The sequence below is a fragment of the Chaetodon trifascialis genome, chromosome 20 (genome assembly GCF_039877785.1).
Source record: "Chaetodon trifascialis isolate fChaTrf1 chromosome 20, fChaTrf1.hap1, whole genome shotgun sequence".
Classification (NCBI taxonomy): Eukaryota; Metazoa; Chordata; class Actinopteri; order Chaetodontiformes; family Chaetodontidae; genus Chaetodon; species Chaetodon trifascialis.
Window position 1 is genome coordinate 8,476,521 of NC_092075.1, and position 27,601 is coordinate 8,504,121.

The 27,601-nt window shown below is 39.8% G+C and overlaps 1 protein-coding gene across 1 annotated transcript in view; it reads left to right on the forward strand.

The window, feature by feature from the left end:
- Window positions 1–27,601, forward strand: part of brinp1 (bone morphogenetic protein/retinoic acid inducible neural-specific 1) — a 112,227-nt gene that overhangs the window by 73,025 nt on the left and 11,601 nt on the right. The window contains exons 5-6 of the mRNA XM_070988533.1: window positions 9,567–9,672; window positions 23,624–23,860. Coding sequence (XP_070844634.1) covers window positions 9,567–9,672; window positions 23,624–23,860 — 343 coding nt within the window. The remainder of the gene's footprint in view (window positions 1–9,566; window positions 9,673–23,623; window positions 23,861–27,601) is intronic.

Genomic DNA, 27,601 nt, shown 5'->3' on the forward strand with positions numbered 1-27,601 from the left:
GTTTTCATAATAAATAACGTCTCAAATATTATTTAAAAGAAGAAAATTAAGGCATCTCGCAGTCTGCAGAGTGCACCGTCAGGCCTTAGCTATCACCACCGAGTTTCCCAGCATATGGTTTTCCTCGATGCTTGGAAAGGGAGGGGTGAGGCGACATTTGATTGGTTGCAGTCTGCAATATCACCACTAGATGCCACTAAATCATGCACGCTGGTCCTTTAATGTGCTGCAGCTGAACAGCGAACTAGTGCTAGCCTTGTCAGTTGGTTTGTTCAACGAGCTAAGATGCAGGAAAAGACGAGTGTTCATGTTTGAAAGTTCGAGAAGAAGGAGACTTTAGCAGGAAAGCTAATGTGGTTGTTTAAAGGCAGGCTGCTGTCTGGTTCAGTCTGACTACTTTATGCAAGATTGGATTGGCTGTATCGACATAATGTCTGCATCGAATTAATGCAAAAACAGGATGTGCCATCATGAAACTAAAACATAGAAAATACACTTTTGTCCATTTCTGTTTCTGATTTTTTTCTCAAATGAGGATACAGGTGACAAAGTCATTTACATGGCATATGCGTGTGCTGTAGAAGACAAAAACTATATGATTTAACTTCAGTTGAACTTAAATGCATATCTGCGGTATATCAAAACAAAATGTATGTTGTGTATATCTTTTTTTTCAAGCATTATTTGATTAACTGTGTCATTATCAGACTACTAATGAGGCAGCGGAACAGTACGTGAACATCAGGGCAGCCAGCAGGAAATATAACAATCAGTCTTTGATGTCATCAGACATCTGTGCAGGCTAATGCAAAGCTTTCTCATTATAAACTCAGCCGTCTTTTCATCAGCGAGAAATACAAACAATTGTTTGATTGTTATTGGACTCCTACAGGTAACACATGCTGTGCAAGCTGCAATGGTTTGAATACTGAAAACACATTATAGAGTGCTTTTAAGAGCATGTACAAATTGGTCCCTAAGTAGCACTGATTTCATTGTTGAAATAATATAAAATGCAAAATTCACTAGTGATCAACATCAGTGATAAACAAAGTATAAAACATGAGATAGGCTTAAAACAGCAGGGAATAGCTTTCTCTGTCTGTGTGTTTCCTTTGTGCAGACCATATCCAATTGCTTGCCACTAAATGTGTGGACTGGTACGTGCGTAGTGGCTGGCTGAATTTATCAAACCTTTCATCCTTGATACCCTGTTCTGTCTCCCTCAGCTTTTGCACTGCTTAAGAGGTCTTAGCTACATGTGAACGTTAATCAAAACCAAGACATATCCCCACTGTGCGCCCTCCGCAGAATCTCCACAGAAGCCTTATTTACCTGAAAGTCACATATCCAGAAATACATGGGCTAAAACAAATGCTTTTTCCCCTCACCTTCCCTTGTGCACTGAGCTGCGTAATGGAGATAAAAGTTAAAACAAAAGTAAACAAGATGTGTATATGTAACTTAAAGGTGAGGAACAAAACCAGGCATGACCATAGAATGAGTCTTGTCTCTCAAATTGTCTTTCAAAGCTACAGCTAAATCTATTGCAGCCTGCGAACACACAAAGACAAACAAACACACATTAGAGCCACAGTGCTGAACAAACTGGCCTGGGGTTAAGATATAATGAGATTGTCCAGTATAGAGGAATCCTGATATACATCATTTATCTCCATGAACGTATTGCAGCTGTTTTATTAAATAGAAAAAAAGAAAAAAAAAATCACAGAATCCATTCAACATGGAGGTATTATACATTTGTACTGATTCATAAATCATATTTATCTCCCTTCTTCTGCCAAAATATGTATTCATCATCATTTTCACTTTTTTCCCAACTATGCTTAACCACTGGGCCATTCAGCTCTGATCCCTTTGCCACTCGTGTACCAATATGTAATCCTTTAGCAGGAAAAATAATTCATTTAACATGATTACATTATTATATTTCTAATACAAAGCAATATATATATATAGTCCATACGAAGAGTGTTATCTCCCCACTGTGAACAATATCATACCTTGCTGGTAGAAATAAATGATGTGGTTGTTTGTCTTTGTGTGGTTGAATCTGTTTGCTGCACTCCAGTGGGGAGTGAGGGTCATTTAGGAATGAAAATAAGATACCCAATGGAGTGTTTTAATGGAAAGAAAATGTCAGTTTTATGAGTTCCTTCCTGTGGAAAAGTGTGATTATGCAGGAAGAAGTGCGATTAGGAATTGAGTGCATACGTGCTCGCGTGCTATCGCATGTGAGTGAGTGCGTGTTGCCGACTGTGGCGTGTGTACCGTGTAGTCATTCATGCATGAAGTGTGCAAGTATGCATTCCTTGCTGGGGAGTGTGCTTACTGCATCCCTCACAAGGTCACCTATCCATACAGTTGCTGTGGACTGATTTACACCAGCGTTCAATATGCATATTTCCTGATGATGCTGCAGTGCTGTGGGTGGTGGTCGTGTAGCAGCCACAGCCACACTATCCTGTTTCTCACACCACAATCCAGTCACATGAGCCTCATGTGAGGTAAAGGAATTTTAACGTGTATACAATATGACCCAGATTTTTGTCGACTGCAGTAGTCAAGTTTGGAGCAGTTTACACCTAATTTGCATTTGCCATGAGCAAGCATGATGGATTTTATATGCAGTCTTGCTTGTGTTGCACATTTGAGGGTACAATAGTTATAATTAGAAATGCCCCAAAGTTAACCATTTTCTGAGTATCATTTCAAACAAATGAGTTACATTAAAAATGGCTTTTACAGAACAATTTTGTATTTTCCAAAGAATGCAAATTTAATTATTCATACAAGGAGTGCTACGGAAATACATGTATAAATGTGCTATTACACGAACAATCAGGATGTGACTTTTGGTAACACTGTAGCCACATGTTATATGATAGGAACAAGGCAGAAAAAATGTCCTCAGAGATCTTCAGGCTTGGAGAATTACTTAGGAGCACGTCTCTTCATTTCTATGTATCCAGAAATAGCAAGTCATTAAGAGAATGGCAGGTGATGGGCATATTAGGAAGGCTCAGTAGAGGCGATGCGTAATGAAGACAGTTCAACCTTACAGTACTCTTCCCTGTCCCACTCACCCATCTTATTGCCTTCATCCCTTGTTTTCCTTATCTCACATAGCTTCAAACTGCCTTTTATTTCTCCTCGGTCTTTCAAGTTGAAACACAACCCAGGGACAAAGTATAATGTGAGGTTTGGTATAATATTCTGCTCGCAGTATGGTTTGAAAAACAGGAGTGAGAACACCCTGCTCCCATGACGAGTTACAGGAATTACAGAAATAATGAGAGCTCCATATGCTGTGATAATTTTAATGAACTTGGTGGAAAGTGGTTTTATTGCTCAACTGAAACAGTTGATACACATCCAAGGGTGACATGTAATGCATATGATTTCTCCCTCTCCATTATCACAGGACTGCAGTGCTAATGTAAAGCTAATACTGCTTAAGTCCAGAGATTTAGAGCCTTTTTAATTTCATTCCATGCATTACTGTAGAATGTTATTTAATTGGAAGTAAAAGTCTGGTCTCCTGTATTTTCTATTGACAGGTGGGGATGCAGATATAAGCATTCGGGCCAAATTCACGTAACACTGCCTCAAAATGACAATAAGGTATAAATAATGAAACAATCACTGTTTTCAACATTGTTAGGAAGATATTGATGACATCTTCTTATTTGAAAATGACCCACTTCTCAGTCTCTCTAATTAGGTACAAGGAAGTCCTATGACATTTATCTTACAATTTATGCTCTGAGAGGCCGACAATTATCTCAGATAATTCACAGTGCTCCATGAAAATGTGAGTCTATTTTGTAATTACGCTCAGTAAGAATATTTGCATTGCCTAATGCAATAATAGCATGACTTTCCTCTGTCCTGGGGCGACTTTTGCCTCTGATGTTGACTGCTGAGACAAGAAATTGTCATATTGCAGTAACCTCATGAGACTTTGAATTTGTGCTTTACCAAAGACATGTGCATTGGAGTGAAGAAGTCCATGCTAAAAAAACATGTACAGTATCAGACAGTATAAGATAAATACAGTACAGTACAGCTGTTAGCTGCCTAATTAGGGTGTGTCAACTAAGACACTTCCAATCAAATAGCACTAAACATTTCTGTTCTAATTTTCGAGTATTTCAAACCCAGATTCCAGAAAAGTTGCAGCATGTTTCAAACAAGTTGGGACAGGAGCAACAAGTAAGGGATAATGCCCGACGAGGTGTCCATTATCAGAAATGAATGGACGCCTCCGCGTCCCCGATGAGGTGTCCATTCATTTCTGATAATGGACACCTCGAAGGGCATTATACCATGGTCACTTATGAAAGAAATAAATATTAAATCATTATTAATATGTTAATGTTGTTTTTTACTGTTAAAATCGTAAGTTTTTCATAAGAAGCGGCTGAGTGGACTATTTAATATCTCTCATTGTGACGTGTTGCCAAGGTAACCGGCTCTGGCCACAGAACCTACAGCTCGGTTGGCCGCAGCTGTTATATTAGGCCTAATCAGTGGAGGGAAGTGAGATAATTGCTTAACGTAATGTTACGTGGTTTTCTTTGTGTTTACCTCGTCCTTGTCATCCTCTAAATTGTTCCATTTGTCCGATGTCACCTCCTTGTGTCGCATCTCCTTCTTCTTATATTCTCTTCTCTCTTTCTCTTCTGCTGCACCCCAGTCTTCAAAATTATCAAATTCACCAAATAGGTTGAAGGAAACTGTAAAATCACTCATGTTGTCCACTGTCTTGCCGTTGTGATAAATAAACTGTGAAATAACGTATGTTAATGTATGTTCTGAGTTTCTGTTGTCAGGGTTACCAACTAGCATTTAAGCCAGCGCAATAATTTAGAACAATCAGGCTATCTGACCGGAACACAACGGACACCCTGCAGCCAATCAGAATCGAGTATTCACCCAGACCATGGTATAAAAGACTGGAAAAGTTGTGGAATGCTCCAAAAACACCTGTTTGGAACATTCCACAGGTAAACAGGTTCGTTGGTAACAGGTGATAGTATCGTGATTGGGTATGAAAGGGGCATCCTGGAAAGGCTCAGTGGTTCACAAGCGAGGATGGAGCGAGGTTCACCACTCTGTGAACACATGATTGTATGAAGGATATTACTACATGGGTTCAGGAACACTTTGTAAAGCTGTTGTCTGTAAAAGCACTTTGCACTCATTGCATTCTGTTTTTATTTACGTTTTAGACAACCACCCAACTTTTTAGGTATCTGGGTTGGTATAAGGAGTAGACTGAGGTTTCAACATGTAACCAAAAAGTGCTCCAGGTCAAAATGTTTGGCTGGTGCACTGCTTCAGCATGTATTTGACAGACATGGGTTCATATGGGATTCATCCTGAAAAGCAAGAAGTGATATTGAGTCTCAGCAGAAGCCCACACACATCCAGAACCCAAACATCCGTCTACACGCACTTGATGTGCCGTAGCTGCATTTTATGTATGTCACCAGGATGAGTTTTACATCAAACTAAAAGCAAATAAGTTTTCATGGACAGGGGAAACTTAGTTTTCCAACACTTGTGACTTGGGGAATAGTGTGTGTATAGCTGGTTGCCAACAGAAAGTACAGAAACAAAAGAAACTTGGGATCTCATGTGCATCATCTCTTATTTATTTGGTTAGACGATTTTCTTGATGACAGATGACAATTAGAGAGGATGTTCCAGAACCGTGGTTTCTGACTGTTGGCTGTGATATAGTCTGGGCCCAGTGGGATTCCACTGTTGTGTTCTGCTTAATAATCCAAATCCTCTAAGTCCCCCTCGGCCCACTTCAGTCCTTTGATTGCTCCTTGTATTTTTATTACGTTATACTCCATTTTCATAATCTGGTGCACAGTACTCTTATGGTGTGTGCTGGAGAGAAAGAAAGGAGAGAGCCTAACAAGTGCTGCATATGCTGTCCTAAAGTCATTCAGATTACAAGGGTCAGTCTCTAATCCATAAAGCTGGATATGTCTGCTTCCAATTCGGATTAATAATTTTGGGGGAAAATTACTCTGGTAAACTGGCTGTGGCAAGCTGTGCTCATGTTTATGCACATCCATTAGAGTGTGTATGTGTGTGCGCATGTGTGATTTGTGTGTAACTTGTAATGTAAATGTGCCCGAGCAAGCCATTGCCACCTGGGAACATGTCCGTTGGCGACAGAGGACAGATATTCATTTTGCTCTGTCACCATGGATCATGCAACACAACCTTTTGAAGGAAGTAATTCATTCGGCGATAAGCACAACAAAAAGCGAGGAAAAAGAGCACTGTCAGCAGCCATCAAGATGGTAGAGTGTGATAGGCAAGTGGAGCTCTGTAATCAATCTGCACATGCACTTTATGCAAGGCCATGCAGTGCATTTCAAAGTGCTTGGCTGGAAGGAAATAAAGAAGGGAACATGTTTGGAAACTGTGGACCAGTTGGGGAAAAATGCAATGAGATGTTCATTAATGTCACTTAAACCTTTAACAGTCGAACAAAATAGTTCCCAGTTTAACAATATCCAGGAAAACATACTGTGTTTTGAGTAATATTAGACTGACAGACGGGTGGAATTGGTTCATGCAAGCCAAAGCGGACTAAAGTCCATTGTGGGATGTTTGTGTCCCATCCATGTACCTTCATCCAAGCTTCTGAAGATCCTGCAACCAAGTCAAAACATTCGCTGTCCCTCACCCAGACGGTAACATCTGGTAACAAGGAAAGTTCTTCATGACACCTTTAAATGTGATCATTTACCGTGTTTTATAAAGAATCTGAGCAATACTGCAAAGCATTTCATCACTGCATAATGTGATAGTTCCATATGAAAATAGATTTTATATTGTTATCTCACATAGAGAGCACAGCATACTTGCAATATAACAGCAGCAGCTTGAGAAAAGCAATTTTACTAACCAGTAGGACCTTGTCTTAAGTCTTAGTAATCTATTCTGAGTCATTTGGATTACATTAACTTCTAGGATATAAACAAGGTTTTATAGAAACAAAAATAAACAGACTACACTTGATGAACTTTCAAGTTCATTAGTTCAGTGTGTGTGTGTGTGTGTGTGTGTGTGTGTGTGTGTGTGTGTGTGTGTGTGTGTGTGTTAATGAAAGCATATTGCAGAGGCGGAACATTATTAAAGAGTGTTGGTAGTGTAAAGAAATTACACTGACCTTAAAGTGTATTATTGCTTTTTTATGTATTTTATGACATCGCAAAAGTATTGTGAAATATTTCTATGGTAGCTAATGATGTTTCTCTGTCACTCTATATTGAATCTATTACTGGTCATTAAAGTTGTTTTTAAGACACACACATTAAGAATGTCACTCCAATGCAACAGTAACATACTGTAATATGCTGATAGGTATGTTCAGTGTATTCAGACTTTCCTTAACAGTAAAAGGGATTAAATCATACAGTGCATACAGTTGTCATGTTCCAGCACTGTGATGTGAATGCCATGTAACCAAGGATGATGAAAAATGGCTTAGTTTATTCAAGAGTAAAGCCACTGAATAGTAACATCGTATAGCTCTCCTACAGGCCCTGCCTGTCTCCTCGCCTGATTTTGCATTTTCCCCCCAACAGCCTGATGGCAAGGCTAAGATATACATCTGTCTAATTTCTTGGTTGTCAGCCCACCATCTGCTGCTGTATCAACATTAAAGACAGGAAAAATGGTATCACACTGTCAATCACAGACACACACACTAGTTTAGAATGCACAAGTTGCTGAGGCCATAGGTGGGGGATATCTTTCCAACAATTTGGTCATTTTTATTTATCAGATAATGTGAAGATTTTCTGCCAGGTTCAGCATGACTGAAGATGTGAAGCGCTTCCTCAAGACTCCACTTTGAAGCACATTTCAGTGATTGGTTTCAAGTACAAGTAGCACATCATTTTTTTTGCTGTTTTAACAGTTTACATGTAAATGTACAGAGAGCGCAATGGGCTACAATAACCAATGTACTGGAAACTCATCAGGTGTGTCCTAATTAGTACCAGTTCCAGTCCTGTGGATCATCTTGGAATGCCCTCCAACTATTTCCAAGTAAACCAAAAGTAAAAGTTTCTGTTTTTAAGTGAGCTAACTACACTTGTATATGGTAAACCATTCTCGTTTCCTAAATCTAACCAAGTAGTTTTGGTGCCTAAACCCAAGATAAAAGCCATTTCACAATGTTAACCTCTTTGAAAGTGACAGTGACACCAAGGGGTCCTGACTAAGTGCCTATATATGACAAGTTGGGTGAACAAGAAGCATTTAGCTGCAACATAGCCAGATATTTCATTATATTATATTCACCAGGTGCCTAGAAACATGAGTCTAATGCATGCTAACATTGCTCTGTATCTGCTGTTCAGACACGGAACAGCTGCTTGCTAACAAATTCACCTCATTAGCTGAAAGGTGATACTATGTCAATATTGTGTATTTATTTCTGAACTTAAAATATAACAACTGTAATATTCCATTACTATCTTAAATGTCTGCCATGTATTATAGATCTGCTTCTCGGCATAGACTTTTTTTTTTTTTTTTCTGTTTGTGCTCAACAAAGACCTGAAAGAGACAAAAGGTTTTTGGTGAGATTCACCCACTCTCTCCCTCAATCTTCTTCCCTGATTTCTATCTCATTTGGCTCTTTGGAAACTTGTAAAAATACTATTAGGAACTACTGGAAGGACTTAATGGGCAAAGGCAACTGGAAGGAGAAGAGTTTTCACTCCATTCTTTTCAAGAGCAGCCTCCTCAAGGTCTCTCATGTGGAGGCTGTATATTTTAAAGCAGCCTCTTCACCTCTTCATCTGAATAGCGTCATTATTTCTTTTGATGGTGATTCAGGGTGGGCTACAAGAACAGCTGCTACTGTATAGTCTCAGTGCTATTGTTTGGAATGGAACAAGGTCAAGTGAAATGGCCATTAATGCTTCTCCTTCGAAAAAGTGTTTTTAAAGTGACTCGAAAAGAAATCCCATCCTACCGAGTTGGACATGTCACCGACTGCTACACTAATGATGCATTGTGCAGAGGTGTTGTTTAAAATGCAATTAATCCTTCTTTTGAACATTGAGTCAATTAGTCCTCACGTTATGGTAGGTGGGAAAAAAATGCTAAGGTTATAAAACATGTTTCTTGTGTGAGAACCTGTCTCAATACATGCTGCCACAACACAATCACTCTTTGTCTGTGGGCCACGGGGTGTTAAATATACTAGTGTGAACTAAGTCAATCAAAAAAGAAACTCTAATGACTGTTACATTATCCTCTGACAGCAGTCATGAACAGGTGTTGACGTCGTACTGCCAGCTGTTAATTGCTGGTAAGTCTTGTGATCCCTAACTTTGTGATGAGCGCTGCAAGAGGAATGCATCAGAACAGAGTACTGACAGCGTATGAGTTATGTGCATGCAAACGTTTGCACCAACACACACTCAAACACACGCACACACACCGCAATTGCTTGCTTCTCAAATGTGTCTTTCATTTTAGTTTTAATTCTATTGCAGGTGACGGAGACGCGGACGGGGCCACTGGGATGCAGTAGCTATGACAATCTGGACTCAGTTAGCTCAATTCTTCTGCAGAGCCCTGAGAGCAAGCTTCATCTGCAAGGTAAACAAACCCAGCATATCAATATTTTCCATCTGCTGCCTCGTGATGTTTGACATGACAGGGCAGCAGGGTCAAACTCCATTTTGGCCTTTAAAATCAGACATCCATAGTTGTACATGACATGCTCTTAGGTGGAGAGGGGAAACAGTTTGTGCCTTGTCAGTGCGTTTTTTAATTGGGACTCGGATAGATTTGCTCTCCCGATCCCCTCTGAGGATTGCAATATGACTCTCTGTGGTTATAGATGTTCTAACATGTTAAGTCTCTTTGAGCTTTGTCCAAAGACAGGCCTGAATTCATAACAGTTGCATGAACTGTGCAAACCATTCAGACGTAAGAGCAGAAACTCGCATTATCCATGGTACGGTGTATAAATGCATTGTTCTACTTAACCATCTCACTTAACTATCAGTATCAGTGTCAAACTCTGATTTATTTTTAGTCCATCAAGAATCTATTCAACATATAAATGACTTTCATCAAGCTTCTTTAGTGTTAGAAAAGGAATCTACTTGCAAATCACTTACAGATCATACATCAGTGGATGCAAATACCAACTTTTACTCATTAGTGGCTCCATTCCTTTAAGTGAAAATAGTTCTGTCTTAAACATTGACACATCTAATAATTAGCCGAAGAGAAGAAATTGCTCGCGGTGACAGCCACCCTGGGGAGTAAGAATGATGAAACACTGTGTAACTGTGGTCAAGTGTTTGAATAGAGTGATTGGTTCTTTGATTTATTCAAGTTTACGCAGGTTATTAAAACCAGTTTGAGAATCAGAGAGGCTTATTTTCAATCCAACCCACAATCTCCCCCCCCTTTCCTTTTCAGAGAGGGATCAGTACTCGTCCTCTAAAATCAGAGAACTAAGTGGTTTGTCAAAGAAACACTTTTAAGTCCTCCACTGCCACTTACTCAAAGGACTCTATAGGTTTTTGGAAAAGCTTTATTGTCATGCACCAAATGTATTAGCCTTCTGCTTTGAAGACTGTTTTTTTACCCGATTGATAGATGACAGGCCTGCCAAAGATTCTTTCTTTTGGCTCAATAATAACCCCAAAAGAATGGAAAAGCTTTTCTGGGTGATTTCTGGCTTAGAGTTTTGTTGTAGACCAAATTATTGGTGTGTGTGTGTGTGTGTGTGTGTGTGTGTGTGTGTGTGTGTGTGTGTGTGTGTGTGTGTGTGCATTTTGTGTGATAGGAGGTGTTGAGTGTTCTCCTGAAAATGCGTTCTTTTAAGAGCAATTATCGTCTGCCTTTAATTAGAAAGACAGCTGATGGTGTAACTTCTTCATCAAGCGTAGTGCCCTTCAAAGTGATAGCACTTCACACGCCGCATGTAGAGGCATGTAGTCGATGGAGAGCTTTAAGGTCTATTCTGCTCAAATACATTTCTAATGAAATCCAATCATTGAATGCACCCTACAGTTTTACAGGTCATGAATATTAGGTTAAATGTAACAACGAGTCTTATTTTATCTCCTGGTGAGCCATATGTATTCCTCTCAGATCAAGACAGTCCTGCACATATGAAATTGGCATAGGTTAAACCTTTTCATTCACATGGGTCACAGCCTCTGGTCTGCATCGAGTCCCATGTTGGCAGGAGGTAGTCAGTCAGCTTCAAAATCATGTTTTTTTTTACTCTACTGGAAAGTGCAACATAAAGCCTTTACATATTGTTGTAGATCGCTAGAGTTCTCTGTTTTGGAAAGATATGGGCTGAGGTTGAGATACAGGATGCTGCGTCCATGGCAGATATGGTCCATACAACATATGACATTGGTAGTTTTCTCATAAAAATATAGGCAATAGTATTTTTATGGTATTTAGTATTTTTTAGAATCTGTCCAGAATGTACATGTTCATAGTTGATTTTCTAGTCTATAGCCTGCATACTTTTTATCTCAACCCTTCTGTGCCACTGTTTTCTGCATTTTGTAATACTTGCTGGCTGTAAACCACTTAATTTCCCTGGTGTGGGATCAATAAAGTCTTATCTGATCTTATCTTATCTAGTCAATCTGTACGGTGTGTCCAAACAGGGCTAACTGTTTGATTCGGAGGGCATTGACAGATACTTTCTTGTTGTCCAGGTAGATTGTTAAGGTGTTGCGAGGTTGTTGCTGGGTGTGGTGGTGTGGACATTTGGGTGGGCATGGCTGGGTAACTGCTGTGGTGTTTGATATAATGGACATTTCCAGCTAGGGTGTTTTTTTTTTGTTTTTTTTTTGTCCACTTGGATGGTACTACGTGTTTGGTAAAGTGTCTCTGGCCATTTTAGTGCATTGATAGGTGGTTGCTACCATCTTCTCTGTGCTGGAGTATTTGGAGTTATTGCTATGGTAATTCTGAGTGATAAGAAAAATACATTCACTCCACAGAAAAGAAGGTATAAAGCACCATCTCAGCAGCATGTTTAATTTTTTCCCCTTTTGTCTGGGTGCACTTAGAATAATTGGATATGAGGAAAATTGCAAGTTAATGGATAAGCCTTTTGGAACAACTTGTGAACCTCGTAGTGCCTCCCAGAGCAGCTTGATCTTCTTTTATTCATACAAAACACAGATTTACTGTATCCCTTGGCCGGTCTTTATAGTCAGTGCCCAGAAAATAACAGCTCTGACAGCATTGTCCTGTTCTTTGACAACACGCCATAAATGGACTTCACAAACTATCCCTTGAGGAGGAAGACACTGGCTGGGCCCATGACTGCTCTTATAAGCACTAGCAGCTCTCAGCACATCTATTGAACACCCACCGTGTGTCTAATTTTCAAATGCCTATTGACCTTTTACCAGGCAATTAGCTAAAATGCAAACTTTTGGCATTTAAACTGTGGGGAGGACTCACATCTGGCTAATAAGAAAGATCACGGATCACTGGCAGCATTCCCTAATGTGCAAAATCTGCACACTGTGCAACATTTTAGTTGGAATAGAAGTTTGATTTTACAATAATCTCTGAACACAGTAATCTTAGACATATCTTGCTAAGCTTAAACAGATATAACCCCAGTGGACCTCCATAGACAGACTGAACACACATGAACTGAGTTTTCCTGTCTGGTGGTTTCTGTCTGTTTACTCTGTCCACATGAGTATGAGCTGATTCAAAATGTGCAGGACTGACTTTTGGGACAAAAGATGAGGTTCAGATGAGCACACTGAACTTGAATCAACAGCGCTTAACCACCTCACAATTTTCAGTGTTTCTTCAATAAAGAGCTGAAGGGAAATAAAGGCTTATTCACGTGAGGTAATGGCTCACAGGTAGACATCAAAGCATGGAGGAGAGAGCTGCACACTTGTAACTCTCATGCAGTCATTTTATTTTTAACTCCTCTACACATCCTCTGTGTGTGAGACAGGTGGCTTGTGAATGTTCAACACGGCGAGCATGTGCTTCAAATCAATGAGCTCATGAGGTAATCAGCATGACTAGAGCACATAGAAAGATCATTCAGGCTTCCAATGTCCATATGTCTTAAAATCAGGTAAGATTCCTTCATGATTTGAGGAAATATCCCTACTTGCTTAGCAAAAAAACAAAAATGAAACCTCAGCTGTACTGGCTGAAATATATCCTGTCAGAAAAAAAAACACATCTTGGAGATACATGGTTTTCACAGGACAGGGAAAACATGTCATCCAGATGGTTTGCAGTTTCGATCCCGAGAAAGACAAATGTTGATTCGCTGAGTTTGAAATAACAAGGTCGCATCTTAGTTCTCAAAGCGCATCTCCGTCCTCTTTGATCTGCCGTGTTTAATGAAACCGTTTGTGACATAAAGCACAAAGGAAGGTCCAGAAAGCTCAAAAAATGTTTCCCTCATTCGTCATCTCAGGGAAAATAATGCAGCACAAATGTTTCAACTTTCAGCTCAAGGCTTTCTTCAGCGCACTCTCAAACTGAAGTAGGCCTGTGGCTAACGGGAACCTTCGCCAATGTGGTTGGATCACAATACGCTGCCTAACACTGGCTGAGAATAACCAAGTATCAAGTGCACTCTGACTGACTGATTGACTGACTTCATTTAGGCCCAGCTGAATGCATTCTGGGTGGATGAGAAGGGCTTTTTGAGACAGATGTCTAAGTCCCTCACAGCGAGAGAATGAAGAATGAATTCTACAGCTTTTAGAAATTGTAATGACAGAATCGCATACTGTACATTGTTGCGCGTCTTTTTCTGTCGTGATTGAGTTGATGTGTCAGAGCGGCGTGTGTGTGATCTTCCACCGAACAGGAGACATTTCTGGTGAGCAAAGATAAGCAATGCCAGGGACATTTTTGTCAGCTTTTTCACTAATTTTTTTTTTATCTCCGTTTGGGTGATTCTAAAACGGTTCTTTTGGAAACCTTTTCACCACGTTGCTTTAATCTTTCCCTTACTCAGCCCATTTATCGTTTCTGCCTATTTTCCTCATTTTTTTTAAAATCTCTGCCATTTTCTTCCACTGGGTTTTTTTTAAACTCTACTTTTCATCAAGCCAGACATGTTTTTTTATAATGCTTTTCATTTGGCTGCTTGTCATTTGCCGTGTCTAAAGTATGATTTCACACAGTCTGCACTCTACAGACAGACAGGTGATCCATATTTTGGACAGTCTAAACATGTACTTTCTCATTATCTTAGACCAACTGTTAAAGGTTGGATAAAAATCCTTTATGTATAATGCTACTGCACCCTCATCTTTTGGAAATGAATAAACTCATAAAAACCTTAATCTACACTAGCTATTTTAATTGCTTATGAATTAAATAAGGGGATCGTATTAGTATGCAGCACCATGTGAGTTACAACGAGGATGCAGTAATAGAAAACCCACTCCATTTCATTCTTCTAATTAAACTTTTAATCATGCCTTTTTCTCCCCCTACTTTTATTTTTTCACTCCAAACCTCAGCACTTTATCTACCTTGAGGCATACGTGTAACTGCAAAACTTAACTCAAAAATATACACAAGAAAATGATTACAAACCTGTAACCAAACAGTTTTTGCTGCTTTTTCAGCGATTCGCTTTGGTGGAATTAACTTTGGGATGGTCTCAGACAGCATACTGGTTTAAATTAATCGGCAAGAAAGAAGCAAGCTAGTGAGTTTAGTTGTGGTCAAATTTCTCCTGGAGACACTTCCTTCCAAAATAACAGAATTTTCAAAAGGGAATTTTTCTCTCTCTCTCCTTCTCACCCCTGTGGTCTGCTCTTTGTGAGCTGGTGGGGCTGCGAGCTCCAGATAACACAATGCGGATATGACACTCCCTGGATATTCCCTCTGCTTTCACTTAGATTTAGATTAGAATGCTGTAGTGGACTCTGACATCAAGGGAGCTACCTATCAAAGCCTAAACTCAGTCCTCTTCTCTCCCACAGTTTTGCTTTCTGAAATGTTTGGCAAATTAACCAACACTTTCTGCTTTCTCCCATTATTTTTCCTTTTTTTTCCTCCCAGAAATCATCAGAATTTGAGATGGCACTGGAACGATTTTTTCACATTAGATTTCATGCATGACTTAGCAAAGCTTTGATCTATCACACATGAAACTTTGCGTTGCTTAAACTTAATATGACTGTGGGGGTTTTCAGTTTTTTGGCATGGTTAGCGCCTGAGTGCTTACTATATGCACAGCTTTATTGGCAGCTAAATACAACACAGGAGGGCATCAGGATATGTTATTAGAAGAGACTGTTTGTGGACATGCAAGAAGAACTCATTGATCCTGACCCAGTCTGCCACTGGATGTGACTTACAGCGTAACCTTGCACACGTCGATGTGTCTGAACATGATATAATCGACCTATTGCGGATTACAAACTATCAGCTGGGCCAAAGACACATCCTGTGTAGCAAAAGCCATAATGGGAAGCCACTCTTGAATTTTTAATATCTCATTCATTAGAACGTAGACGGTTTGTTTATTCTCTCAAGTTCAGTCCAAAGGAAAGATCCATGCTACTTAGCTTTACTGCAATTGGGATTTAAATACACTTTTGTTCTCCCATGTTAATTTGTTATCTGTTTGTTTGTCCTCTCTCCAGGCTAAAGCTTAGAAACCCAATGATATTGGTTTTGGCTGGATTCTCACTTTCTTCCTCCACTGGGACATGGAAGTAAAAATAGTTTATTGAGGGGTGAGAATTAAGCCAAAGAGGGAATTAGTGTGTGGTAGTTAAATGGTCTGGATTTTCATTGCTTACTTAAAATACTCTTATTTCAGGTGGCTGTGAGAAAATAGTCGCATTTTTATTTTCTTTTAATATCCTAATTTCCTGCCATGCATGTATTCATCATTGATTTCTGTATTTGAATTGGTGGGATTTTTTTAAATAGCAAAACAGCAGGGACTTTCAGTACTGTATATTAGGTAGAAGATTGGAACATTGGCGGTGTAATTTGATATCAGCACAAATAGAGAAAACACGTACTGGGGGTTGAAAATAGCAAATTGGCTAACTGGGCTAAAGAAAGATAAAAGGCCCGGGAACCTCCACAAGCCATTACCTTGCAAGGACCCAATCACCTCCAGTGTGGCTGTCATAAATTAGCACCAAAACAAAAGCAAACTAATTTGCCTCTTTCAATCCCCACCGCATGCTTCCTCTCTTTCCTCTTTCCTCCAGTTTCCTCAACAGCCTATCTTGGAAGAGCCATGAGCCTATCTTGGAAGATTTATGAATATGTTAGAATAGCCTGAGCCAACAGTTTTCAAAGTGGTGAAGTGAAAATAAATTAAACTGGCCCTGTAGGCAAGTCGTGCGGAGAGTGATGAATTAGATACTCATTGCTCTGTCGCTCGATGCCTGTCCCTCTTTTCGAGTGAAAACGCTGCAAACACTGTGGGGAAGACAAACAGACATACAAATCAATTAAGTTGTTTCTGATGACAGACTTGTTGAAAAATTGATTTGGACACTAAAGTATATCAGTAAACACAATGTCCTTGGTTACCAGAGAATAATTTACTGAAGGAAAATCTTTGGTGCAAAACATGGAGAGCAAATGTTGGATGAGCACAACAGCAAACACAGAGACGCATTCTCATCATCTTAGTCTTTCTCTTGTTCTGCGTCTTTCTCAATGGATGAAACTGTCTGGTCTTTCTTTTTCTTCCTCAAACCCGGGCACAGTACAAAAGCAAAACGTGTCTTTATTTCATGACACTAATTGCACGGTTTAAAAGATTATTCTAGAAATCACAATACCTGAGCAGCTGTATGTCTGGATTGTCACAGGAGCGGTCAGAGGTAATGAGCAACCTCCCGGACATGCTGCCCATGCGTTTGGCGCGAGGCAACCATTTCCTTTATGCGTCCTTTTGCCGAGAGAACTGATAACGCTGCATCATTTCCATCAAGATGGATGGCTGCACACATTTTTTCACTTCTCTCTAGCATGCTGAAACCCCACTACCTGATGAAATCTTTCCATGTTGACCTGGAGGTCAGCTTTCAATTGGAAGTGGTCAATCAAGAGTGAGTTTCCATTTGGGCCAGCATGACCATAAATCTCCGTTTTTTTCCCCCCACTCGCCCTTGCCAGCTACAGGCTGCCATTTCAGCAAGTGCCACGGTTTTCCACTCAGTCTTTTTCTCTCTCTGTTGGAGTCAGAATTTCATCCATTGATTGGGGTTTTCTTTACTTTATTCTTCTTTTGTATCGAGAAGGGCCCTTGCCGTGAACAGTTTTTACAAACCCTTTGTGTAACACCTTAGATTGCAGGTTATAATGTGTACATGCATAGAAAGATAAGATAAGTTAAGACAAGATAAGATAAGATATAACTTCACTGATCTCCATGCCGGGGAAATGACGTTGTTACAGACGGCAGTAAAAGCAAGAATAAAGGAGGAGACGTAGAAAAAGAACAAATAGACAATAAAAAAGAATACAAAATAAAATCAAATATATATATATATGTATATTATATAAAAAAATATTATAAAAATAAAGTTACCTTTAGAAGGATGGCTCACTTTTTTGAATTGCACATGGTAGGAAATGGATAATAAAATACAGCATTTTGTACTATTGCACAGAAGAAATAATATATAAGCACATTAAACAAATATGTAATATTGCACTGGATATTTTAATATTTGCATGGATGTAGTGGATATTAGCAAATGATAAACATAAATAATGCATAATAAGGGTGATATATGCATGAAAGTGTTACATTGTAGTTAAAATCATAGTAAGATTGATAAACCCAATTGTGATTATTACAAATGTGATTTACCTCTGAATGAATCTATTACAGCAGAGTCTCAAACTGTTATACATGTGCATTATAATATATTTAGACTTACAGAAGGAGTTAAAATCAGAATGTGTTCATGAGCCAATAAGATGATACACACATGGGCATATGAATAACTATGAAGCACTCTAGCTCTCAGTTTTGTGTTACTATGAAACAGGTTGTTAATGAATCAGTAGATTGTTCCTTCTGAGCAAAGAGTAAAGCCTCCCAATACAAACAGATTAGCATTATTTCAGTATTTAGGGATGTTTGATGTAATTTCTCTGATAAATCTGGGCTTTTGATCTTAGACGTGTGTACAGCACATCTTGACACTTTGAGGGCAGTTGTATCTTTTAGAGCTGGAATAGAAATGTCAGAGCTTGTCATATGTCTCTCCTCCCCCTCTCCAGGGTTCTTGTAAAACATGTGATTTCTGCAAGAGCCTGCAAAGGGTGTGTACATGTGCTCATACACGAGTGTGTGTGCGTGCACATGAATGTGTGACACTAGTAAGATGTCTCACCAGCAGAGGCCCTACTGCTGCTGCTGTGCAGGGACACATGGCAGCACATGACGGAACAGCTTGAACAGTGCAACTGAAGTGCATAAGCAGCCAACAGCAACCGCATCACATATTTTGAAATGCAGATAATATTCACTGTGTTTGAGAGTATTCTGCTAATTGAAAACAAAATGATTCCATTCAATTTGCACAGACTTTGCACAGAGGGCGTTATTCATTTTTCCCGTATAATATATGAAATTGCATTCTCGCTACTATGATCTTACACACAGGAAAAGGAGAAGAGAAGCAATCAGTTACTTACTTTTACTCCGATTCAACTTGTGTGTCTGTGTTCAGTGTGCAGCACAACTGGCAATAACTCAGAACCATGGAGAGCTCATCTACCTCTCCAGACAGCCTGCCCTCCTCCATCCAGCAATTGCTTCAACATGCAATTTCAGCAATTCCCCTTTTCAGGAGGCAGGAGCAGCAAGCCCTGAATGCCAAGACCATTTTTATATGTAATTTATGCTTTCACGGTGATTACTGCACCTGCATCCTTCTGTGCATTTTGTGTTAACAATATGAATAAGTGGGTTTCTTCAAAGCAAACACTCTAGACATTGTGTGAAACACATTGTGTTCCACAAGTCTCTCTGTTCCACACAGATAGAGTGGTGTGTATCACATATGCATATGCGGGCACTTGTGTGTTAATATGTTCTAGGAAATGGGATTTGCCACATCTCTGTTGTTTGCTGTTTCAAATATACGTGTGCCTCAGCAGCAATGTACCATAAAAATCTAAAACACCTCAACAGAGCATTCAAGGAAAAAAATACATTTTTGTGCAAAACACTGGACATGAAAGGATGTTTGAGATGGAAATGCTTATTAAATTGTCCCAAAACAAGCACTGCCTCACACAAAAAAGAAAATTTCAAGTCGACGGTACTGTTTGATAACACAGGCTGCTGCCTTCAAGTGCGCTGAGAACACTCATGATAATCTACGATAATCTACTCAGCACAGACACCGCCACACATTATCCATTTGAATGCTAAGTACACCTCATTCAGAACTTTAAAAAATGCTAACATATTCTGAGAGCTGAGAGTAGCTCCAGTGGAACGTGTTATCCTCTGTCAGGCCCAACACACACACTGTCAAAGACCTAAAGCTCTTTATGTAAAAAAATGAAAAGTGGATAAATAGCTACTTTAGCTGCACCTTTACCTCTTAGTTGTGGAAGAGGCACTCTCGTGTGAAATGGGCCAACGCAGCAAATCTTGAAGCTATATGCCCCCTCTTTTTTAAGTATCTGAAGATCAGCATGGCGGACTGGGCAGGCCTGGACTGAAGAGAAACAGGCAATCTTCCAGTTCAGAGGTCTTTGGTTTTGTATCATGGCTGCAACGATAACCTCCAATGGTAATTTAATGCCCCCATTGAAGTAATGCACTTTATTGCACCAGTGGATTAAGTAATGATTATTTTGCGAAATTGCAGCCACACAATGGTCAATTAATCTTTAATGAAACTGTAACTTATGAGGCGGAGCGTGGCATTGCAATAAGCAGGCAACTGCTTGCCAAGGCAGTTACAAGCCTCAGTTGCGGCCTACACTCCCCATCTATCACCATGTAAAAATAGAGCACTCTGGAAAGAGATATAATGAAAACGCAAAGTCACAGTTGCAGAGTCACAGACTTTCCATTTTTAGCATTCATGGAATGTTTGTGGGGCTATATCCTGCAACGTACGTGAAGGAAATATATCAGCCTCTGATGTATGCAATGAGATTAACTGCCATTTTGAGGTGCTATTTATTTAGAGCAAGCCAGGCATTGGGGTTGCAGGGAATTATGTGCACTGACAGAGCATGAAGTAGGAGGTTATCAAATGGTTGCGCGGGAATTCCAATATGCACCTATTCATTTTATCGGCATGTCTTTAATGATGGTAAGTGGAACTCCGTACTCCAATATCCAGTGTTTTCCTCTACACAAAATCTGCCTCAAAGCCACAGTAAATTGTAGCTTTATAGCCCAATCATTCTCAATGTTTTCACATGTTACTGCACTAAAACAACAAAGCAACGAAAGTCACCAAGATAAATGTTTTTACTCTGATTAGTTTCTAATTTCATTTTTGGCCCGAGGGCTCCAATTGTCTCGCTCATTCCCCACTGCACTAACAAATGTTGATGGATTTACTTTTATTGCATGACATCATTTCTACACTGGAGTGGGAGGACAAGACATCAAATTTCCAATACTTGAGTACAGCACGTGCTCGGTGGGACAATGTAGAGGAGAGCAGAAGAGGTGAAGAAACAGGAATGAGGAGAGTGATTGATGGAGTGAATGAGAGCCAAAGGATGATGGGGGACGAGTCAAGGGGCATGTGCATGAGTGTTGCGGGAGTAGGAGTGAGTGTAATGAAGTAAGACAGAAGAGATGTGTACAGACACGGAGAATGAGGTAGGGAGAGAGAGAGAGAAGCATGGAAAGGAGAAGGGATGGTGAGAAGAAAGGAAAACTTGAGATTGCAAGACTGATAGTGCCGAGCTGAATGTCAGCATCCCGACCAGTTCCTGGTGCAATCCACCGGTACCAACACATTGATATCAGAAAAAGAAAATGTGTCTCTGTGTGTTGACTGTAGGGTTTGGGGGTATGAGGTTTGCTCAGACAGAAGAGGGGAGGAGGGAGGGCTGAGGCACTCGGTGTTATTGTGCACCCGGCCGCTGGCACCAGCACTGTCAGTGAGCGGCGTTGATCCGTGAACTTGCCATCTGGATTCTCCCACAAATCACATTAAAGTTTCAAGCCCAGGAATACATCAAGCTAAATGAATATTGGATCCAGGGGCCACAGACAGGCCTGATGGAGAGAAAGCCCTGTGCAACCCAACTCTTTTGTGGTCAGACATGATCCATCCATCCATCCCTTTTACTCCCTCCATCCCTCCCTCCTTCTGTTCCCTTCATTACTGATGGGCAGTGGTTCTGATGAGGTTTAGAGCAGAAGGGAACCTGCTGATACTCAACAAAAGGTACGCATTACAAGGAAGGTTTGTTTGCTACAAAGAGTGTTTGCACAGTTCAAAGTGTTATTGTGCTCTACAACTGCAGAGGTTTTTTTGTTTTGTTTTGTTTTTTTTTTGCTTTGTGGTAGCCTTGCATTTGAACTGATTACAAACTATTAGCATCAATAACTGATATAGCGGAATAGGGCTGTGCCAAATAGGTTGAAGCTTCACAGCTTGACTCATAACGTTGACATGCAAATTCAAAATCAGCATTCGATAGATTGTAACATTGTGATGTTAATTGCAACTTCAGCTCTACCTGCCTTGCTTTCAAAACACAGCTCGGCTCGTGCATCGGCACAGCTACAGTCTGTGACCAATCAGACTGCGCTGTGGGCGGGACATTGAGTCTGACCATAGAGCGGTCACTACAGGCATACATACACAAAAGTATATTCAGATGTATTTACTGACGAGTTATATTCATTATTAAGGAAGATGATTTAATTAGAAGGAAAAAAGTCACTTAATCTCCTTTAATCCAATCAATCACTGAGGGTTTTTTTGGAGGATTTCTTTTCTTTTTCTTTGGTGATGACATCATAAAGCATGATGATAGACTTCTGAAGCTTCATTCGAAAACCTCAGTAGAGGCTTCAAATGTGAAACATGGCACTCGGCACAGCCCTAGATATGAGTAACGAACCTTGCTGCCTGAATACACAGCGTATGTGTTGGCTTTCTTCAAAAGCTGTCACCATGATGATGGATGTTGAAGCTGCCCTGTGCTTCAGAGTCAAATCTTGGCACATGTTAAGACTGTCATTTGCGTATCAATTACCCACAGTTTCCTGTCTAGTATGTTGAGAGTGAAAATAAGGAGTGTTAATTGCCACATGCATATGCATAATAAGAGATACCGTTTGACTCCATGACAACACCCTGAAAATGATTCATGTGTTCGGTATGAAATTATGTGCTTACTTTCCCTTTCATTCCAGCTACATTATGTTGATTTTGCATAAATGGATTCCTATTTTCACCCAAAGGTGAAAATAATACGTGAGCGGTAAAAATAATGCAATCATTCATCATTCAATAACATGTTATGTTCTGGTTCCTGGCTGCATATTTGCTGCTGAAGCACTGTTTGTGCTCAAGTAAAACCTATTAAGAAAATATTGCCTCACCAAGATGCTGTTTCATACAAGAAGGGGAAAAAAAAATCTATTTAGTTCTTTTCCAATCCAGTGGCTTGTAGAGCTAGGGATTTATTTTCCCGGGCCTGGACTGAAGAGAAAGGCTTTAATGTTCGCTGTCCAAGCTTCAATTCTATGAGATCCCCAGGGTGAGATATGGATTGGCTCGGAGTCTAAAAATTATAAATACCTTGTCAGTGGTGAGAGTGAAGAGGTGCTTTCAGCTTCAGCCCCAAATTGGCCTCTAGATTACAAATTCAGCTATTGCCATTAGTGTTTAATTAGCAGAATGCTGCAAAGCTGCTAATGCAAACCGCCAGCAAATACAAACGGCAACACTTATTGTTCACCGTAAAGCACATGTGCACACAGAGGCAATTCTGTGCTAAATAAACCAACAGAGCACAGGAGAGCAGGGAGCAATCACTGTTATACATTGTCACATCATGAGTGACCCGCAGCAGAACAGACAGCTCAAGTTGAACGTATTTTTCAGAAAAATAAATGAGTGCGTATAACACAAAGCAATCTTGGAAGGGCAGTCAGCCATTTCACCGCCCCTTATCCCATTCTGGTAACTTTTTTTCTCTTGTGTGTTTATTTACTGTATGTGATTCCGTTCTTACTCCACACACCAGTATACATTTAAAATATATACAAAATGATGAAAAAGTAATTCACCTCACTCTTTGGCTTTCTGCATATTTTCATGCCATTTTATCAAAGCTTTTGTTGAGGAAAAAAAAAGAGTTTATTGTTCAGTGCACTTTTAAGATATAAACAGCATGGAGGCTGCACATTTCAGATTACTGGATTTATGTTGCGGCCAACTGCTTCAATGATTTCCAACACAAATACAATGGAGCAAGGATTGGAATTAGTTTTTTTATTATTATTATTGACTTGTACTTACATTTAAAATGCATTATGCTTCACTAAAACCTCCATTCATCTCTGTTTCAGGTCTTCAGGTCATCTTCCCAGAGTACCTGCAGGAGAAATTCGTCCAGTCAGCTCTGAGCTACATCATGTGCAATGGAGAGGGGGAGTATGTGTGCCATGACAACCAATGCATCTGTCAGTGTGCCGACGAGTATCCCCAATGCAACTGTCCCATCACCGACATACAGATTATGGAGAACACCCTGTTGGGGATGTCTGAGTCCTGGGCTGCGTCTTATAAAGACTTTGAGAACTCTGGTAAGATGAAAATTCCTCCAACTGTTACTTACCATGACAATTATGAAATAGCGTATAATCTGTTGTGCAGTATTGCATTAAAGATTTAGTTATGCAGATATTTTATACTATTTTGCAGGGGAAGAATTCCTTATATATTTATGCAGTAGTTTTAATTCACACATGCAGAGCTCAGGCAGCTAAAGTAATCTCATAATCTTGCAATTTTCTTTTTGCTCTGGCGTCATAGTTCTCCCTCGCTCACTGCCAAATCTACATAAATAATAGAGAATACAATTCTCTTAGGTTCACCGCATAAACTAGTGTGAATACGTTCGTGGTGCTACAAGTCCAGAGACAAAACTCTTTGACAAGTCAAGGTACAGGAGTTAAGGTGCGCGCATGAGCAGACAATGCAATTTATTTATTCCAACACCAAAGACTGGGGTTCACTTTGAACCTCCCACCAATTGTAAACATTAGTTTTCCTCTGACCATCATGATGATCTTTCTTTAACCTGTGTTCAACTTTTGAGCATAGGGGCCATAGAAACCTGTTTTCTTGAGGATTGTTGTTTGTAAAGAATGGAAAACTTTCATATGTCAAATGCTTGAATGTCATGGCAAGGAATATATTCTCTCATACAAATGTATCTGCTTTCATTGAATGCAAATGCAGACACAGTAGGGGAAAAAAGCACAGCTCGCGCCCAGTTGTTACATGGCAAGGCACCGTGTCTATCTATTATTGATATGATATAAAAGTGTCCCAATAAAACCTGCCAGCAACAGATAAATATATTTATGCACCACAGAAGAAAGTTAATGTGAGTCATGGAGGTCACAGAGTGCAGTGCATCTGTGAAGAGGTGCTTGAAAATGAAGTACACAGGAAGAGTCCAAAAAAAGAATTTATATAAATGTGTAACTGACCCAGAAAACAAAATGCCTTGGTAAGTGTGCAGCGCACACTCCCCAAAAGAAGAAATTAAGGAATCGCTATCTTTCTCAGAGTGAGAGTGAACATTTGTCCTAAAATGGGAGAGCATCATTTTACTCAATTTTTATACTTCAAAACCACCCAAATTTACAACGTGATATCAGATTCTTCAGACAGACTGTACAATTTACTGTGTGCAACCACAACAACAGAAAACAATCAATGTCCAATAATCTTTTTTATGAAGGATTGAATTAGACACAGGTTATTCCAGCCATGCTGTTCAACATCCAGTGGCACAGTGGTTATATTCTCATGCTGGTAAATTATGAAGACCTCTGCCCCAGCATGATAAAACCAAAATGTAATTTAATGTAATCACTACAGAGAGTGAGTTTGTATCAGGAGTTGCGTTTTTTTTCCCTCCTCACTTTATTATTAGTTAAGTAAAATGTTATTGCAAATGAAATATATCCTGTTAGGACACCTTTCTTCTGCTGATAGCAATATGCACAGCGCCTTCTCTACAAAGACTCCCGTTTCCTCTCGGGAGAAACTTCTTTGGTCTTGTCAGGTGCTTTTTAAAAGGAAGGAGAATGGTGATTTGATTTGATTTGCCACGACTGATATCACCGTCTACCACGTCCACAGATAATGTATTTCCACTACAAACATTGCTGCATTTGTGCATCCTCCCAAAAAATTACCACGTCAGCTACACATTCTACATGCTCAATATGTTCTCCCTCTTTGCGCTACTATTGGCTGATGAAAAAAAGTCTTGGTTCAGATGGCACATTGATTTACTAAAAGTTTGGAATATGCTGGAAATCTTTAAGCTTCTGCAAGAGTACTAGCTAGTTCAGTTGATTTGATGCATTTTGGTTTTGTGCTTCACTGGGGCAAATTAGAAATGACAAAATATTTGTCATTATATTTCTGGGACCCAACAAATAAAGAAGTATTGGCACAAATGGTAAGATGGAGTTACATTAGGGAGAGCTGTAATCTCTAGATAAAGTGCTGTGAAACTTGAAAAGAATGACTTGAGTCATTCGATGGACTACATGGACTCTTTGGTAGCTTAATTAAGGATGGGATCCTCGATGACTTTGAAGCATGTGTGAAAGGAATTGGCATCTGTTGAACCGGCAGGGAATGATTTTATCATGGATTTTAATGGTGAAGGAATCAGACATTTCTGAATATTGGGAGCTGCTGATACTGAGCTCTTCGAGGAAATCAGCGAGGGGGGTAAGAGACATCTCTGAAAACTGGGTGGAGGAGTGTGGAAAGTTCAAAACAGGGGAGGAGAAGAAATGTGGCGTCTTTGAAGAAAAGGGGGAAGAGAGCTCTGACATGCCTGAGAGGAGAGTGGAGGAAATTCTGACATTTCTCGGCTGTTACTGAAAAAGAGCTCTTAACTCTGTGGTTAATGCTGTCAGACCGTCTTGGAGGGGTCTGTAGGAGGGTGCTGGCTTACTGTACAGGTCTTTGCATGTCTTCAACATGGGGCTCTGTTCCTTTAGGAGTTGAGTGTGCAGAGACGTTGCATTCTCTCCAAGAACATTTGTGTTATCTTTTCCTCCACAGCAGATATTGTGGCACCCCCATTTCATACATTGGCTGCAATAGACCATGTGTAGCTTTGCATCATCTAAGCTATGACAGCATAAAGATGAAAAGTGAACCCTTAGCAGAGATGGTTATCTTTGTGCCGGGCTGACATTGCTAAGGAGACATTTTTAGGTGTGAAATTGTTCACTCTATTATTTATAATGATGTGCTTAAATTTCTTTGGAGATAATGATGAACTGCTCTTGAGTCACTTTACTCAAAATTTTCCTTAATTAACACCAGAGATAAAAGATTCCTTGTCCTTGTGTGTTTGCTGCTAAAGTTGTAGTAACATCTTCATGCCCACTGTTGTTATAAAATAGAGCTAGTGTTGAAAACACGGGTCAGAGAGATGGACTCACAGGCTGTCTGAGGAGACGAGCAAGAATAATCAGAGGCAGAAAGAGGAACGTGAGGATAATCATCACCACTGGTGGTAACAAATGTATTTGGGCAGTGCTCTTCAGTAAGTGTGTGGGAGTAAGAGGGCGTTTACTGCAGTGAAGGTCTCAATTCTATGCAAATACTCACAATAGAGGCAATCCAAAAAATAAATAAGCAGCGGATGTCCGACCACATGTTTATGTGAATAAGACGAGCCAGAATGCTGGGTGTTCATTGGCCATTGCCACATTTGAAACTATAGGACTGACATAGAATCCTTGAAAACATAAGGCATATAGAGGTCCTTCAGATGGTCCTTCTGCAGTGCCTTAAAGGCAAATGGTTTTCATTTTGGATGAATTGGCCAGATCAAATTTTGGTCATGACAGCAAGTTCATGTTCTTACCTTAGAAAACAAAAGCAACTTATTTGCTTACTTTAAGCTTTGAGACAACTCTGGAAACTTATACTAATAAAGGTTCATTCTGACAGAGTGAAAGGAAGGTTTGTTTTGTGTCCCGCTCTGCTAAAACGCCTAAACTATTGTTTGTCACAGCACCAAATTTACTCCGGCACTGCTGTTTATTACTGTAAACAGTAATCTTAGATGGACAATGTACAGACGGACTAACAGATTCAAGAGTCACTCACCAGTCCTGCAAACAGTCTCAACGTTTCTGTTGCTTATTTAGCTGCTTGTTTGTCTGTTGCTTGTTTAGCTGAATAAATGAATGGATCATCTCTGTCAAGCAAACCCACTAACTAAGATTACACTGTTAGCATTTGCTTGAAAACACGCCGGTAGGGTCACTGATAGATGC